Source organism: Capra hircus, chromosome 8 (genome assembly GCF_001704415.2).
Source record: "Capra hircus breed San Clemente chromosome 8, ASM170441v1, whole genome shotgun sequence".
In the NCBI taxonomy this organism is placed as follows: Eukaryota; Metazoa; Chordata; class Mammalia; order Artiodactyla; family Bovidae; genus Capra; species Capra hircus.
In genome coordinates, this window is record NC_030815.1 from 99773725 (window position 1) to 99790301 (window position 16577).

At 36.6% G+C, this 16577-nt stretch overlaps 1 protein-coding gene across 1 annotated transcript in view; it reads right to left on the bottom strand.

Annotated features, from left to right (window-relative positions):
- The window catches only part of SVEP1 (sushi, von Willebrand factor type A, EGF and pentraxin domain containing 1), a 210261-nt gene that overhangs the window by 116603 nt on the left and 77081 nt on the right, over window positions 1-16577 (bottom strand). The window contains 3 exon segments of the mRNA XM_013966263.2: window positions 4721-4900; window positions 10129-10308; window positions 11265-11423. Coding sequence (XP_013821717.2) covers window positions 4721-4900; window positions 10129-10308; window positions 11265-11423 — 519 coding nt within the window.

The window sequence follows — 16577 nt, forward strand, 5'->3', positions numbered from 1 at the left end:
ACACATAGTTTAGAAACGATGATTCTGAATCCTCTAAGCTCTAACCTTATGATTTATTACAAGAGCTAAATCTTAAGACAATCTTACTAAACAACATGGATGATTCTAGCATCCTTTTTCTTTTCCAGATTTAATAAGACTATCCACATTTTTAAAGTAGATACAGAAGATGAACTTTTTTTATGTCAGTTATCAATGAGTTTCTAAGAATTTTACCAAAAATGTGTTTTAAATGATAATGAATACTTTTTTATCTTATATTGAGCAACCATATGAATTTTTCCTATTTGTTATGAAGTAATTTATTATGTTAATAGCATATCTAATTTTAAACCCTTCTTGCATTCCTGGGACAAACCTTTACACATCCTGACAGACCAATCTTTTGAGTATGGATTGCTAGTATATTTGCTGTCATAGTTTTATTTTTTCCTCTTGGTAAAAGTTGTCAGATTGGCAACAGAAAATAATAGCTGGATAGTATGAACTGATTAATTCTCCACTATTTGGGCCAATTAGAATTGTTTCATTTTAAAAGTGTGAAAGAGTTTCATATTTTCCTCAGTCATTTTCAAATGCTTGGAAAGATTGAGGGCAGGAGGAGAAGGGGCGACAGAGGAGATAGACAGCATCACTGACTCAATGGACATGAATCTGAGCAAACTCTGAGAGAGAATGAAGGACATGGAAGCCTGGCTTGCTGCAGTCCATGGGGTGGGACACGACTTGTCAACTAGACAGCAAGAGCAACAACTAAGCACACTCTGATATTCCCATACTTTGTAAAGCACTCATAGGTAAGTTTGCTTTCCTACTTTTCTTCTTGGTTCATTTAACAGTTTTCATTTTCTTAGAAAATCATGCATCATAAACGGTGTTTCATTACTTTAAAAACCTCAAACCTCTATATAGTCCTTTGGTATAGCTTCTTAGAAAAATTCCTTTTTTTTTGCATTTTTCTTTCTTCTTTCTACAATCTATTACTTTATTCAAAGATTTTCCTTTCATCCACTCTACCGCATTCCATCTCCTTTTCTGATTCATCTTCCTTTACACTATTACGTGCTTCTTTCAACTTCTCTTACAGTCACTCTTTTCCTAGTATTTAATTTAATGTTTAGCTATTTTTATTCTTCCTGTTTAACAAAAATATTTATATCTGTGAAATTACATCAGTGTATAATTTAACTTAGGTCTCATAACTATGGTTTCAGAATTTTCTCAATTTTGTTATTTTTTTTAATTGTATTTTTGAAATGTCTCCTTTGTCCATTTAATTCATTTCCTTTATCCCTCCTTGGAGTCTTCAATATTTTTGTTTTGGTCTAGTTTCATATGTTGGAAAATGTTAAGGACCTTGACTTTTTTATATGTGTTTCAAGTAACTTTTCCTTTTTCTTGTTTGCATTTTAAATATAGAGAATTTATGTCTGAAGTACTGAAATGTAAAGCTTTATATATTCAGATCTATTGTTCTTTTCTTTTTAGGAAGTTATGTTCTGTTAAAATCCGTAGTTTGCCCATTTTCCTACATTTCACTCCTTAACCTGCCTCATTTAATTACTAAAATTAATTGAACTTAACTTTTTAAATGAAGCAAGAGTCCAAACTAATTTTTAGATAAGCTTTTCCCCTACTGATATCTAAAATTTTCCTTATTGAATACTGTATTTTTCTACAAACTAATGTTTGTTTCTGAGGCGTGTTTGCTTCCATTGTTCCGTGCATCCTTGTACCATAAATCTGCCATATTAACTACCGTGTGTTCATATTTGTCTTACGATGGTAAGAATAAGATTTCTCTCATTGTACTTCATGTTCAGAATTTTCTTATTTTGCAACTGTCTATTCAATACTCTTTTTAAAATTAATTATTTTATTTATTCTTTGTTGCATCAGGTCTTAGTCATGGCATGAGGGATCTTTCGTTGCAGTGCACGGGCTTCTTCCTAGTTGTGGCTTGTGGATCCCAGAGTGTGTCACAACTATCGAGCCCGCATGCTCTGTTGCCCTGACGCATGTGGGATCTTACTTCCCAGACAAGGGTTGAACCCGAGTCCCCTGCATTGGAAGGCAGATTCCTAACCACTGGATGACCAGGGAAATCCCTAATACACTTTCTATTCATGTCCATCAATGTTTAAGTGGAAAATTTCATAGTAATGATGGCTATTGTCAGAATTTGGGGGCTACAGGGAGTTGTTCCCCAATAAATTGTATTAAATAAGGATGGTTAACTTCAAATCGAATTCCACTTTAAATCATTACAGAGATGGGTACAAAAAATTTAAAGAGAATTCTCAAAGCTTAAAGCATTTTAAAAATTTAATCTAAACTTAAGAATTAAAGTTTTAAAGAAAAACTCCAGAGCAACCTTATTAAATATATTACCACTTTTAATACAAGACTGGGTCCCTCACAAGAAAAGCTGCTTGCTCAGCTATGGAACCATAGATGATTCCTGGGAGTAAACATTAATATTTAGATACAAATTCTAATCCAGGGAGAAAACTTTCCAACAAAAGGGATTTATTAAGATTTAATGTTCCATTGCTAAACCATCCTTTTTATGGTGGACAGATCCATCATTTTCATATAATTCTGTGAAATATCTGGAGAAGCTAACTCCCTTTGTTTTAGTTTTATGCCAACCAAGTCTAAGGTTATCAACAACCTCAGGTATGCAGATGACACCACCCTTATGGCAGAAAGCGAAGAACTAAAGAGCCTGTTGTGAGAGTGAAAGAGGAGAGTGAAAAAGTTGGCTTAAAACTCAACATTCAGAAAACTAAGATCATGGCATCTGGTCCCATCACTTCATGACAAATAGAAGGGGAAACAGTGGAAATAGTGAGAGACTTTATTTCTCTGGGCTTTAAAATCACTGTAGATAGTGACTGCAGCCATGAAATTAAAAGACGAGTGAAAAGTTTTGACCAACCTAGACAGCATACTAAAAAGCAGAGACATTACTTTGCCAACAAAGGTCCGTCTAGTCAAAGCTATGGTTTTTCTAGTATTCATGTATGGATGTGACAGTTGGATGATAAAGAAAGCTGAGCACCAAAGAACTGATGCTTTTGAACTGTGGTGTTGGAGAAGACTCTTGAGAGTCCCTTGGACAGCAAGGAGATCCAACCAGCCCAAACTAAAGGCAATCAGTCCTGAATATTCAGTGGAAAGACTGATGTTGAAGCTGAAACTCCAATACTTTGGGCACATGATGGAAAGATCTGACTCACTGGAAAAGACCCTGATGCTGGGAAAGATTGAGGGCAGGAGAAGAAGGGGACGACAGAGGATGAGATGGTTGGATGGTATCACCGACTCAATGGACATGAGTTTGAGTAAACTGCGGGAGTTGGTGATGGACAGGGAGGCCTGGCATGCTGCTGTCCATAGGGTTGCAAAGAGTCGGACACGACTGAACAACTGAACTGAACTACAACTAAGTCTGTCTACAGTTTAGGAATCCTTGTAGCTTCTGCCTCCAGGAAATACAATGCCTGTCAGGCCTACGTCTTTTAGTAGGCCGTAACAGCTATCTCATTGCTAATAAACTTTCCTTATGATTTTTAATATTTTATACCCTCCTACAAGCTTTCTGAGCCTGCACAATGAGGGTCAAAGACTTTTTTGAATTCCTCAGTAAGGCCCAACATCCTTCCTGGAGACCCTCGCTTAGCCTTGGATCCTACTAGATCATACTAGAATAAACCTAGAAACCAATTTAAAAAGTCTTCCCATCTAGGATCCTGGCATATTACAATTTATTCCCTACATACAGTTCTCCTTTCTATTTTGGAAGTCGGTTATTTAATGAAATAGCTCTTAGTGCTCCCAGGTTTACTGTATCTGACACCATTTAAGGGTTCCCTAAATGGTAGCTGCCATCATTTCATGTTGATCATAACGATCATGATCATTGTTGTCACCATTACTAAAGTGTCTACGGTGTATAAGCAGCAGCAAACTGGAAAAGCTGCATTCATTCTGGGCCCAACTACAGGAGTGAGATGTCATGACTCTTAGTGAAGGACAGTGAAGAAAAATCTTCTGATGTAACAGAATTCTACAGCCAAGATTCACTGGTTCATAATTTCATCATTTCAATAACAAGGTAAAGTAAACTGTTCTCAAAAGTGAGGGAATTACATGGCATTTGCTTTTAAAACACATCTGTTCCAAATGTGCCCCAAGTATAACAAAATTCATTTATTATTCGAAGCTGTAAACTTTAGGGACTTAGAAAATTGGATTCTGGTGTAGAAGTCTTTTTACCAGTGGGGAGGAGTAAAACCACATACTTGTTCATGTATGTACCCATCATGTATCTATATACATATGGATGTGTATTTATACTCATTTGCCTATATACATATGGATGTGTCTTTATACTCATATGCCTATATACATATGGATGTGTATTTATACTTGTATATCTACCTATAGATGTGTGTTTATACTCGTATCTGTATACATATGCATGTGTATTTATACTCGTCATTCTATGTACATATGCATGTGTTTATATGCATCTTGAGTATAAATGTGTATCTATATACATACATGATACTTGAGGGAGCTGGAGGTGTTCAGGACGGATGTGTATTTATACTCATCATGAGCCAGTTTTTAGTTCCAGGTCTTCACAGAAAACAGGAGAAACCAGAGCGCTACAGAAATGACCCATCCAAGGCACCAAGCCCTAAGAACTTACCCACACACCGGGGTTCTGGACCATCCCACTGGGCGTTTACTTGACAGGTAAGCCTAGCACTTCCTTCTAGTCTGTACCCTTCATCACAGGTGACCAAGCACACGGTCCTGTAGGACATTTCTCCAGCTGAACAGCTGAGGCGGCCATGTTTGGGCTGGCGGAGACGAGGGCATGTTCTCACTATATGAAAACAATTAGATCACTCAATAAAGACAAAGAAAAAATTATAAATTTAATAATGCCTACAGATTGCAAGCAGTAAATAATGCAATATTTTTGAAAGTTAGAGTGGGATACTTAAAAGTATGTATTTTATCAAATGCATTGCCTAAATAATATTCCTGTTGTCTGCCTCTGCCTACAGGTGGGAGAGTTAAGCTGTTGAAGGAGCCTGGCCCTGGCCGGGGGATGATGGCTGTAGCCTGGGGATGGCTGACAAAGGGAGGGACTTTCAGCTCTTAATGGGCCTTTGCTGTGATTCTGAGAGTTCAGGTTCAATTCAGTTTTCAGACCTCTTATGAAATGTGTATTTATACTCGTATATATTCCTTTCTTATCCTAGCAAAAAAAAAAAAAAAATCTTGTCGTTTCTTACAGACAGAGCTGAAGGTGAGAGAGTGGTCATCTTTTTTCCTTATTGCTTTCCCAGGTCATTCTCTTTCCCTTCTTCCTGAACGCCTCCAGCTCCCCTCAAGTATCATATTATACACTCAACATCCTTTTCCCCCAACTGTCTGCAGATTTCTAGGCCATTTCTCATTCTTTGATGATTTTGTATTTCCCTCTTTCTCTCTCTTCCCTTTCTTTCTTCCCCTCTCTCTCTTTCACAACATATGCACAACACACATGATGGTGATTTCATTATCTATACAGATGATCATTCCAGTACCTAACAGTCATATTCCTCACTCTTCTTCTTCAATAATCATGTCCTTTCCCTTATTTCAGCACCCCCTCCAAGTCTTAAATCCTCCAGACCCGACCATGACCAATCCAAGGACCCCACCCTCTGACAACAACCTGTCTTCCCAGATTACTCCCACAAGAGCTTCAACTCCATCAAACTCAACACCCGATTGCAGCCTCCAATCCAGAAAACCACGCAGTAATCAAGAACTTTGTTGGGACTCTGGGTAAGATGTCTTTCCTTCTTTTATGAATTTGTCAATTTTTCTTATCAAGTAAGTAGTTACTTACGATGAAAATTTAATTTTAAAATAATAGGAAAGGAAGTTGGGGTAAAATATTCAGTGCATATTCAACTGAAGTCATGGTTTGACAGAATCTACTCAAAAGAAACCAATTCAAATTATGTGAGTTGACAGAATATAAATTCTGATTTCATGAAAGATATATTTAAGATTGATTAGCCCTTAGAGGAAACTCAAGAATTAGAAGTTAAACTATAAGCCCTAGATTTTCAATTAGTTTGAAAGGAAGTCAATTATTAATGACAAATGAGTATAATTATGTTGCCTTCTGTGTTTTGATTTTTATTGAGTGTGTCCATCATGTAAGTAGAATTTTTATTAAGTGTGTCCATCAAGGGCATAGAAAATATTTTGCCTTTCATATTTTGATTTTTCTTGAGGTAATCATCACAGGTAGCACAATGCCAAACGCCAGGTAGGATTAAAAGTGAATAAGATAAATTACTACGATCAAGATATATAAAATCTAGAAAACCACATTAAACAACTGCTTTTCGATTCAATAAACTGCTGAAATGATTCCAGCTTTCCAACTTGGGACAAAATGAACTGGCAACATGTCTCAAGAGACCTGATAGTAAATGAGAACTGGTGTTTCATACACATGCGAATTATATTGCTTCTCAAAAGTGTTGGTTTTAATAAACTTTTATTGCTCCTCTGGGAAAACAAAAGCATATGTAATAAATCCTATTTAGTTCTTAAATATTGTATGCTCCTTTTCAACCAAGAATGATCATTTGTATCATTTTGGATAGGAACATGCTTATATATGAGTTTCAACTTCAAAAACATTTTTATTTCAATAAGCTGGAAAATTCTGCAATAAGTGTTTGACATTCATACTAAAGCAATCCTTAAACATTTATTAAGCCTTTTGAAAACAGCAATTTAGTATTTTAAGAGAACGGTTTACTTGGTAGCAGACAATTTAAGAACATGTTCTGGTTCTCATTTGAACAAATTGCTATATTTTTTCTCAGACTCACACTTTCTGTCCATCTCCCAATTGAGACAGCCTTAATGAAGAATGTATAAGAGAAACAAGAATCAAGCCTGTTAGTTATTATCTAACGCTACAAAACATTCAGGATGTAACATGAAATTTGTGGAAAGTTTTACATTTTATACTGGTCTTTCATTTCTGTCTCACTTTTAGAAAGACTTTTAAGAAAACAAAAAAACAACTAAAATTATCCTGTCTTTATAGTCAGATTTAAATTAGATCTTTAAAATGCTAGTTTCTCCATACTATGAATACAATTAACTTTATTGCTAAAAACATTCAACATAATCTGACAATGTGGGGATTTTAATTTGTAACAAATGTAACATCAGCAAAGCAAAACAAATCAAAGTGCAGTAAAATGAAGTATGCCTATAAAAATCTATTAATGAGGAGCCAGAGGAAGAGCCTGAATTAGTACCTGCCTTCAGGACAACCTTGTTCACAGATAAGTTAGGAAGCAGCACTAGAGATGAAATGGAAAGAATTTTAGGAAAATTCACATCCTTGAGCATTGCTTTTACTTTGACTAAACTTATTTTATTTATATTATGCAAATTGCATAAAATGCAATAACCCTGCTTTGTAAAAATGAAACTGCATGATGGAAGTGACACAGAAGACCACTAATGTAATTTGTCAATGTGTCTGTCAGTGTAACACTTACCAACACGTGTATTTGTTAAATTCAGATTTTCAGTCATTCAGCAGAGGTATAACCAAGGATTGGCTGGGGTAGGAGAAGATATATTCTATGCTCATGAGGAGTTCACAGACTAGCAGAGATGATAGAGGAGTTAATTAATAAAAATACAGTGGTGTATGTCGTAACAAGCTGGTTAAGCTGGCAAATGCTGTCAGAATCCCCTTACAGTGGGCCAGTTTGGGGTTGATTGTGGAAGATGGAAGAGAAGCAGTAGTCAGTGCAGGCAGACTCACTGATGGACAAATGCAGACGTACAGTAGGTTCCAGGTCATGTTTTTCTTGCTTGTCTCCACCCTACATCTCAACTGCTAACCCTGTTGACCCAAGGTGGCTCCAACTCACTGCTAGGTTCTTGGTATAGGACCTCAGGGCGGGGTTACACAGAGGTGAAGCTTCTCCTAGGCTTCCCAACACACTTCTCTCTTGTGATTCCACTACAGCAGCTGCCTGGGCTTGGATTCTTGGGTTGGTAGTAACTCTTCTGAGGCTCCAGTTTCTCTTTCTGAAACTTCTACTTTCTAGTTCCTTCTAAAATTGTATAAGGTCTGATTCTTAAAATAAGTTTCTTGTCCCATAACACAGATGGGTTATTTCCTGGGTTTTCCTGACTAACCCTCACACATGGAGCATAAGGGACAGAATGAGGGCACAACAGGTCTGTGTATGCACATATGGAGGTTAGAGGTCATCCCATCCCAGAGGAGATGGGTGACAGGGAGGGCTTATCCATAGGGGCCATAGGTCCCTATAGACTGAGGATCAAGGCTGTTCAAACAACTTACAAAGGGATGGCTTCCTGACAGGTGTAGCCATTTCTTAAGGCTTTAGCATAGGATTCAAGGTTCAGGATGGAGACTGCAGAGGGTTTAAGAGGCAGGGGCTAGATCTTATCCTAAAGGGATTGTCTTCCTGATTTTCTCACTCTCCTTTGGAAGGCCAGTAAGGGGAAAGTTAAAATGTCAGGCTTTCCACCTCTTGCCATGAGGTATTTAGGAGAAGGGACAGAGATTATACATAGACCTTAATAACTATACAGGAATATATTTAAGAGGTTCTTATGATTAACTTTTTCAGGAATGGGCTTTTTACCACTAGAAACTATGTGACTGAGAATGTCTTGGCTTTCCTACATAAACAATCGCTTGTCAGAGTTTAGAGATCTAGGGTCTAATTCTTTTCTTTCAGAATTTTGGAAATATTCGCCGACCTTCTAAAATTTAGAGTGGCTAGTAATGGGCTCAAGGTGAGTCTGATTCCCCTTCCTTCATAGGCAATATTATTAAAGATTTCTAACTGTGAATCAGGCACAATTTTCTAATTTTTCCAAGGCTTTCAGAAGTTTCAGTAAGATTATTTCCAGACATGGATCTGTTTGCAATAATTTGTTTTCTGGCACTCAGTAAGTGGCTTTAAGTTCAGTATCAAAGATTTCAGTCACATGTATTTTCAAGATTTCAGTTTGCAGATACATTCTTTGATCTTCTACGGGTGCCTCTTCTCTGCTCCATTTTCTCTCTGGATTCCTAGTCTGCAGAGTCTATTTCTTCTGACTGTTCTCATGTCATTTGATTCCTTCACCTTTTTTCTAATCCTTCAAATGTTGCTCTACTTTCAGAAGGATTTCTGGGGTTGATTTTCTAACTTATTAATTTGGCTTTTAACTACGATCTCAGGCTTATACCATTTCTTGGAATCCTAATTTTACTTTACCAATGCAATGGTAACTGTCTTTGAATCTCAGAGATTCCATTACCCCCCACCTTTACTTTCAGGTCCCCTTTGTTCAATCTGTTCTTTTTGTAAATACAGGTAAGAGTCTGAATTAGGACCTGGATTTAAGCAAATTTGTAGATGAGTTCAGTATTGGTAGCTGATAAATACAAAGACGAATGTCTCCTGGGGTTCACAAGTGACCCTGAAGTTGTGAGTAGGCTGGCTTCCCTTATGGGTGTGGGAGCTGAGAGAAGCCAAGAAGACAGAACTTCCCACTACTGCAGTAAGCAAGGTGATATGCGGTCTTGGAGTAGTCAAAGCCTCAGCAAAACTTTTATGGCATGCTGTCTATTCAAACTAGGCTGGGGATGTATATGCTGGCTAACTACTCTTGGCACAGGATACTGGCATGGTTCCCCAAATCTTGCCATCAAAATAGACATCAAAGCCCCATACTGACCATCCTCTAACTCTCCCTGGACCCTGTCTTGGCTGCCTGAAATCTGAGGTTTAAGGTAACCTGTCCATTTCCTTCCCAGGCAGGCCTTTCCTTTGCTTGTTCATAAAAGACACACAGAAGGCACAGTTTATGATGATGTGGTCAATTGAACTTATTAGTAGTTCTGACTAAACTTCCTATAATTTTTTCTCTTTCTGTGGTCCGTGGTCCATGAAATCAAAAGCAACAAAGAATTTACTGGTCCATTAGAGTTTAAATCAAGGGCATCGAGCAAGACAATCAATAAACAATGTGAATTGGCAGTCTGCATACCTCTGCAGGAGCTTTCGGAACCGGACCACAAACCATTGGGGAGACACAAGAAGATGCTGCTTCCCACGAGGTCAAACCCAGGGTGACATCGGACCCCACAGGCTGCATTGAAGTGGTTGTTGCAAGTGTTTCGGATAAAGTAACCATTTTCAGGAGGCTTCAGGGCAGGGCAGTGGACAACTAACATTTACAGAAATAAAATTAAAAAGCAAAGCTAGCCTTTGTCTATAAAGCATTCTCCTCCCACATTTCCTGCTTAAGAGGACATTTTATACGCAGAGCTAAACTACCTCCAGCATTCCCATTTATTGCATATGAATTTGTAAGTGCATATTTGGAAGAACACTTACATCTCATGCTTAGTAGGTATTTGTTTCTAATTAATGACAGACTAAACATTTAAGCCTGAAAAAATTTTTTATCCATGTGAATATGAAATTTTCTAGTTCTTGACCTTCATGTGTCATTAGCTATTTTCCTTCTCAATTAAAGCAGCATAGAATAAAGAACGAGTGAGGCCAGCAAAACATGTCTGTCACAATCCCAGGACCCACAGCTTCTTGTACAAATTATTGGGTAAGTAAATATTTTTAATTTTTGGTATGAATAATTTCAAGGCACAGTACTTATAAAAATATTTTCTTTAAATGGATTTAACCATCACCAGGGTCCAAAATAGCTCATTTATTATTCAAATTTGCTGTTAAATTTGAGAGTTCTCAAGACTTCCCTGGTGGTCCAGTGATTTGAGAATTCCTTGTTCCCAGCACAGGGGGAACAGGTTTGATCCCTGGTCGGGGAGTCAAGATCCCTCATGCCACATCCCATGGCCCCACCAAAAATATTTATCTGAAAAAAAAAAAAAAAACAAACCTATGACTCCTCTTTTAACATTCATTTTAAATGTTTTCTAAGTCTGTTTTCATAGTTGATACTTCTGGAGTCTCAGACCTCCTTTCTCTGGAACAAGATATGGCTATGTTCAGTGGTAAGAAATGCTAGATAATAAAAACAAAGAATTTTCCCCAAATAAGATTAGAGGATCAGGCCCAGTGAACTGGATGAAAACACTGGCCTTACTTCCCTAAAAGAGATCAGCTTTTATACTTCCTATCTGCCAGCAGTGGGATCCTTACCTTTGCAGGTCTGGCCAGAAGCCTGGTACCCCTCCTTGCAGACACAGTCTTCAGGGGACGTACTTCCGGGTGGAGAGGTGTGATTTTCATCAGGACATGGAAGGCAAGTGCTGATTCCTCCTGGTGAACCTTCTGGTTTGTATGTCCCGGATGGGCAAGCTGTGGGTAAGCCAGGGAAGTCCATTTTATGTGATATGTCAGTAGATAGCGAACAACATTCTGGAAACTGACTGGGGGAAAAAGAATCCCAAACAATAGAATCCCAAATAATCCCAACATCAGTTGGGATTATTATTATTATTATTATTATTCCATTCTGGAAATTGACGGGGGAAAAAGAATCCCAAACAATAGAATCCCAAAGAATCCCATATAATCGTACAATTCAAGCAAGAGAGAAAACAAGATTTTTGTTTTCTCTTTTAGAGTGATGTAGTTTGTAACCGGCAGGTTATGAAGTAGCCTCTTGCTGCTGCTGCTGCTAAGTCACGTCAGTCATGTCTGACTCTATGTGACCCCATAGACGGCAGCCCACCAGGCTCCTCCATCCCTGGGATTCTCCAGGCAAGAGCACTGGAGTGGGTGAAGTAGCCTCTTAATGTCCCACAATTAGTTACAATCACAACACACTGCAGCATGACATGGCTGGGCTGATTTGCGGGAAAACTCAAAACAGTGTACAGTGATGCTCAGTGCTTCAAAAAATCTTCTGAAGACTGTATACCCATATCCTAACACCCCCCCACCCCAACCTCTGCAGCTGCATCTCGAGAACTGCGCTGCTAACACTCACTCCCAATGGAATAGAATTACTGTGTCCTTTGTTTTGGTTCAAAGTACTTGACAAAGGATGAGGAGAAAGCATAGGGCTTGAGGGAAATGATCCTACTGATGAGAAATAGGCCCTTTGAAGGAAAGAGAATCACAGACTCTGCTTTTCCCAGGCTCGGGGGAAAAAAAAAAGATGAAAGCAGGATCTAACTGACCTTGCTTCATATCTTCCCTTTGCACCAACAATGTGGCTTTGAACCTGTATTTACTCTCTCTAGAGTTACACTTCTGTAAAATAACTGAAAATTAAGAATTCAATAATAGACGAAATAGTGGAAATAGAACTTGCAGTGCCTAGTGAAGCCAAACAAATGTAGCATTGTCAAATAAACATTAGACCATTTTTAAAAAGTAATAACCAAGGAATGTGCACTTATGTGTGATGCCATTTGATATAAATTATCTCATTTAATACTCACAGTACTAATTAATATTAACAATTACTAATATTTTTATGAATAAGTACATTATTTTTATTAGTACTGTGTCCATTTTAAAGAGAAAATGGAGGCTTAGAGTAACCTGATGGTTAGGCTAAAGTTACTCAGTTAAAAGGTTATATAGCAAAAAAAAGAAAAACAGGTTATAGAGCTATGAGGTTTTTTTTTAGTACTTAACATTGGCTTATTATATTTTTATATTGAAAATTCAGCATCACATTAATCTTGGTTGTAATTAGCAAGCAAAATATTTTAAATTAAATACACTTAAACTTTTCCTCTTCCTGTTATCATTTATTTAAGGCCTGTTTCTAGGTAGATAAGCTCTGGCTAATTTTTTTATTTAAAGATTTTTTTTTAAGGTTTACAACAAAATTGAGATGAAAATCTGTGCTACAATTTTACAGCAAATATTTATACAGCATTCACTATGTCCCAGGGACTGTTCCACATATTTTGTAAATTATCTTTTTAATCTCTTTAAGAAGTATCATAGAAATGACACTATGAAGTATCATTTATCTCATATTACAGATGAGAAAACTAAAGCACTAAGAAATTAAATAACTAGCCAAAATTATATAGTAAGTGACAAAGCTGAGATCTGAACAAGGAGAATCTGGATCCAGAAGCCACGTTCTTTATCACTACATTTTCTATGTCTCACACCCAGGTCTCCTGGATGCAAAAGTCCTTGTTTCAACTATAATGCTAAAACTGGAAACAATCAGCGTTGAGACAGAAGATTCATAATGTTATTTTTAGAAAAAGTACTCATGTTTCTAACATTCTTGATCATATTTAAAAATGAAACAGAACATTTTCCCATGTATATGGTAGAAAATTCCAGAACTTGATAAATCTGTAGCTATTTAAGAATGAAAGAAACATTTTATAAATGTTTTTATAAATTTATAACTATTTTATAAATAGTTATAATGATGTGTGACTTATGAAAAGCACTTCAGCAGGAAAAAGGGGAACATGACTTCAAAGCATCATAACATTAAATATTGAATTATTCATATTTCTGAATATTCATTTCTATAAAAAGTTCAGTAAATATTTGCACAGATCTTCACAAAGATGCAAGACAACACTGTCTCCCTTAGACAGAAGTCAGCAGCTGTAGGAGAAAATGATTAAGAGAAATACAAAGATGGAAAAGAAAACATAAACTGTAACAGCAAAATTAAAGTTGTCATTGGAGGCAGCAAAAAGTAGCCATAAAATTCCAAATCAACAGAATTGAGTAGACCTTGGATAAGTTGTAATATTAATGTAAGAAAATACTCTTTACTTGAAGTTTTAGTGCCATAAAAACTCATCAAGTTCCAGGCAAAATTAATAAAGAGTATTTCAGAATAAAGGAAAAGTATTACAAGCAACTAAGAAAGAAACAAAAATCAAACTGACACTTCACTTCTCCTGTGCAAAAACAAATGTAAGGAAAAAGAATAAGAAATATAGCTATGTGGAAAAAATATTTTGAACCCCCAATTCTGTATTTGGACAAACTATTGGCAAATATGAGGAAAGAGAAAGACATGTGAGAATGTGCATGGCTTTTGGAAATCAATATGTATTTCACTGATTGAAAAGAAGTCAAAATAAAGATTCATACTTGACAAAAATGGTATTGAAAAAATGGCTTGAGATTAAGAAAGTTGTGGAACATGTAGTATATTGTTAAAATAATTACAAAAATGAAAACAAGTATCAAATAAAGCCCCTTCTTAAAAATATATATAATCCAAGGGGAAAAAAATAATCTTTATATATTACAAAGAAAAAAGATTTAAAATCTGAGGGAAACTGGGAGATAGCTGGGAAGAGGAAAAGGTGAAGTTCTCATTTCATATACACCAACATGATAAAAGTGAAAGAAAAACAGGTTTAAATTTGGACACAAAGAATACACAAAACTATGAATAGAAAAAGTACACAACCATCGAATCAGTGAGGGAGGAAAAAACCACAAATAACAAAGATATAAAAACATAGGACAAGAAAATAGCAGAGAGAATTAATAACAAAACATCATAAACTAAGGTAATGGAAGTAAAACCAAACATATTATTTACCATCAATAACAGTAATGGGATTAATTTCACCCTGTTGATAAGATATAAACTTAAAACAAGCCAGAAAAATAGGTTAAAAATAATTGGATATACTAAGACATGTTAAATATTTCAAAGAAAAATCTGCAAGAAGCAAACAAGTTACTACCTTAAGGAGAAAAAAAAGTTTAAAACAAAGGGCTTTTTCTAACATATGAAAACAGGATAACTTCAACAAAAAAGTTAACAAAGAACAAAATAGCTGGAGATTAAAGAAATGACAATGACCAATAATTGTTGCATACATAGTCTAACCTCACTTATAAGGAAGAAATGCAAACTGATGACTACTTTTTAATTTGAAAAAAATTGAAAGGATATTAATACCCATTCCCATTGTTGGCAGGCATTTGGGCAAACAGGCTTTCTCCCACTTTGTAGGAAAACCTGAGGGTACACACTAAAACCCTCAAGTGGAGCCCTTCTTTTGATATAGCAATTCATTTCTAAGAATTTGTCCAAGTGAAAGTCAACATTTTCTACCTACGCATATAAGTACGTATAATTGTTAATTATATACATAAGTATGTATAGTTATAGTTTGTCATTACACAGCTTGGAGATAACACAAATGTCAAGACATGAAGGGTCTGTTAAATTCTCACGACACATCCATCCAGTGGCATATTAGCCATAAAAATACAACTGTTGACAAGGAAAGTCAATAAAATTGTGTAGTCAAGTGTAAATAAAAGCATGTCGCAAACACCATATGTGTTGTATGATCTTTTGCCTAATAAATGTGTACAAATCTATAAGGTTATGTACACACGGTATGTTTCTCTGGTGGCTCAGATGGTAAAGAATCTGCCTGCAATGCAGGAGCCCCAGGTTTGATCCCTGGATCAGGAAGATCCCCTGGAGTAGGAAATGCAACCCACTCCAGTACTCTCGCCTGGAGAATCCCATGGACAGAGGAGCCTGGCAGTCCACGGGGTCACAGAGTCGGACACGACTGAGCAACTAACACACATGGCATATATTAATGACAGAATTATGAGGCTTCCAAGGTTGTTTATTTTTGCTGATCTACATTTTCTTGTTTTGTTACACTGAATAGGTATTGTGCCAAAACATTCAAAGTAAATGAAAATTATGTATAAGAGAAAGTCATTGTCTCAAATGTATATGTTTCATTTCACAGTTACTACTTCTCTGACCTCAGAGATCACTTTGATTTCTCCTTCTCCTTCCATCTCTTTCAATATTGACATGAAAACCAAGTTGTTTGGATTTTACGCCTTAGAAACCCTCCAAGTTTCGCCTATCTCTCCATCTGCATTTCTCTTATTTTAGGTCTGAACTCATCACCTCTCTTTCAGATTTTCACGAAAATCATTTCACTGGTCCCTCAGTCTTCACCTCTACTCTTTAACCCATCTTAGATGTTTCTGCCTGAACATTCTTCTAAAATATAAATTTGAGCAAATCACTTTCTATCAAAAACTGCCCCAACAGGATGAAGTCTTCTCTCTTTACTTAGATCTATAAAGACATCTTTGATCTATCTGTAACCTTCCTGTCAGTCTGCTACAATGAATGCATGAATTCCATATCCGGATCAGAAGCTGCTTCAGAATTGAGCAGAGACTAGTTGTTTAATTTATTTTATTTTATTTTAGTTTTTTATTTTTTAAATTTTAAAATCTTTAATTCTTACATGTGTTCCCAAACATGAACCCCCCTCCCACCTCCCTCCCCATAACATCTCTCTGGGTCATCCCCATGCACCAGCCCCAAGCATGCTGTATCCTGCGTCAGACATAGACTGGCGATTCAATTCTTACATGATAGTATACATGTTAGAATGCCATTCTCCCAAATCATCCCACCCTCTCCCTCTCCCTCTGAGTCCAAAAGTCCGTTATACACATCTGTGTCTTTTTTCCTGTCTTGCATACAGGGTTGTCATTACCATC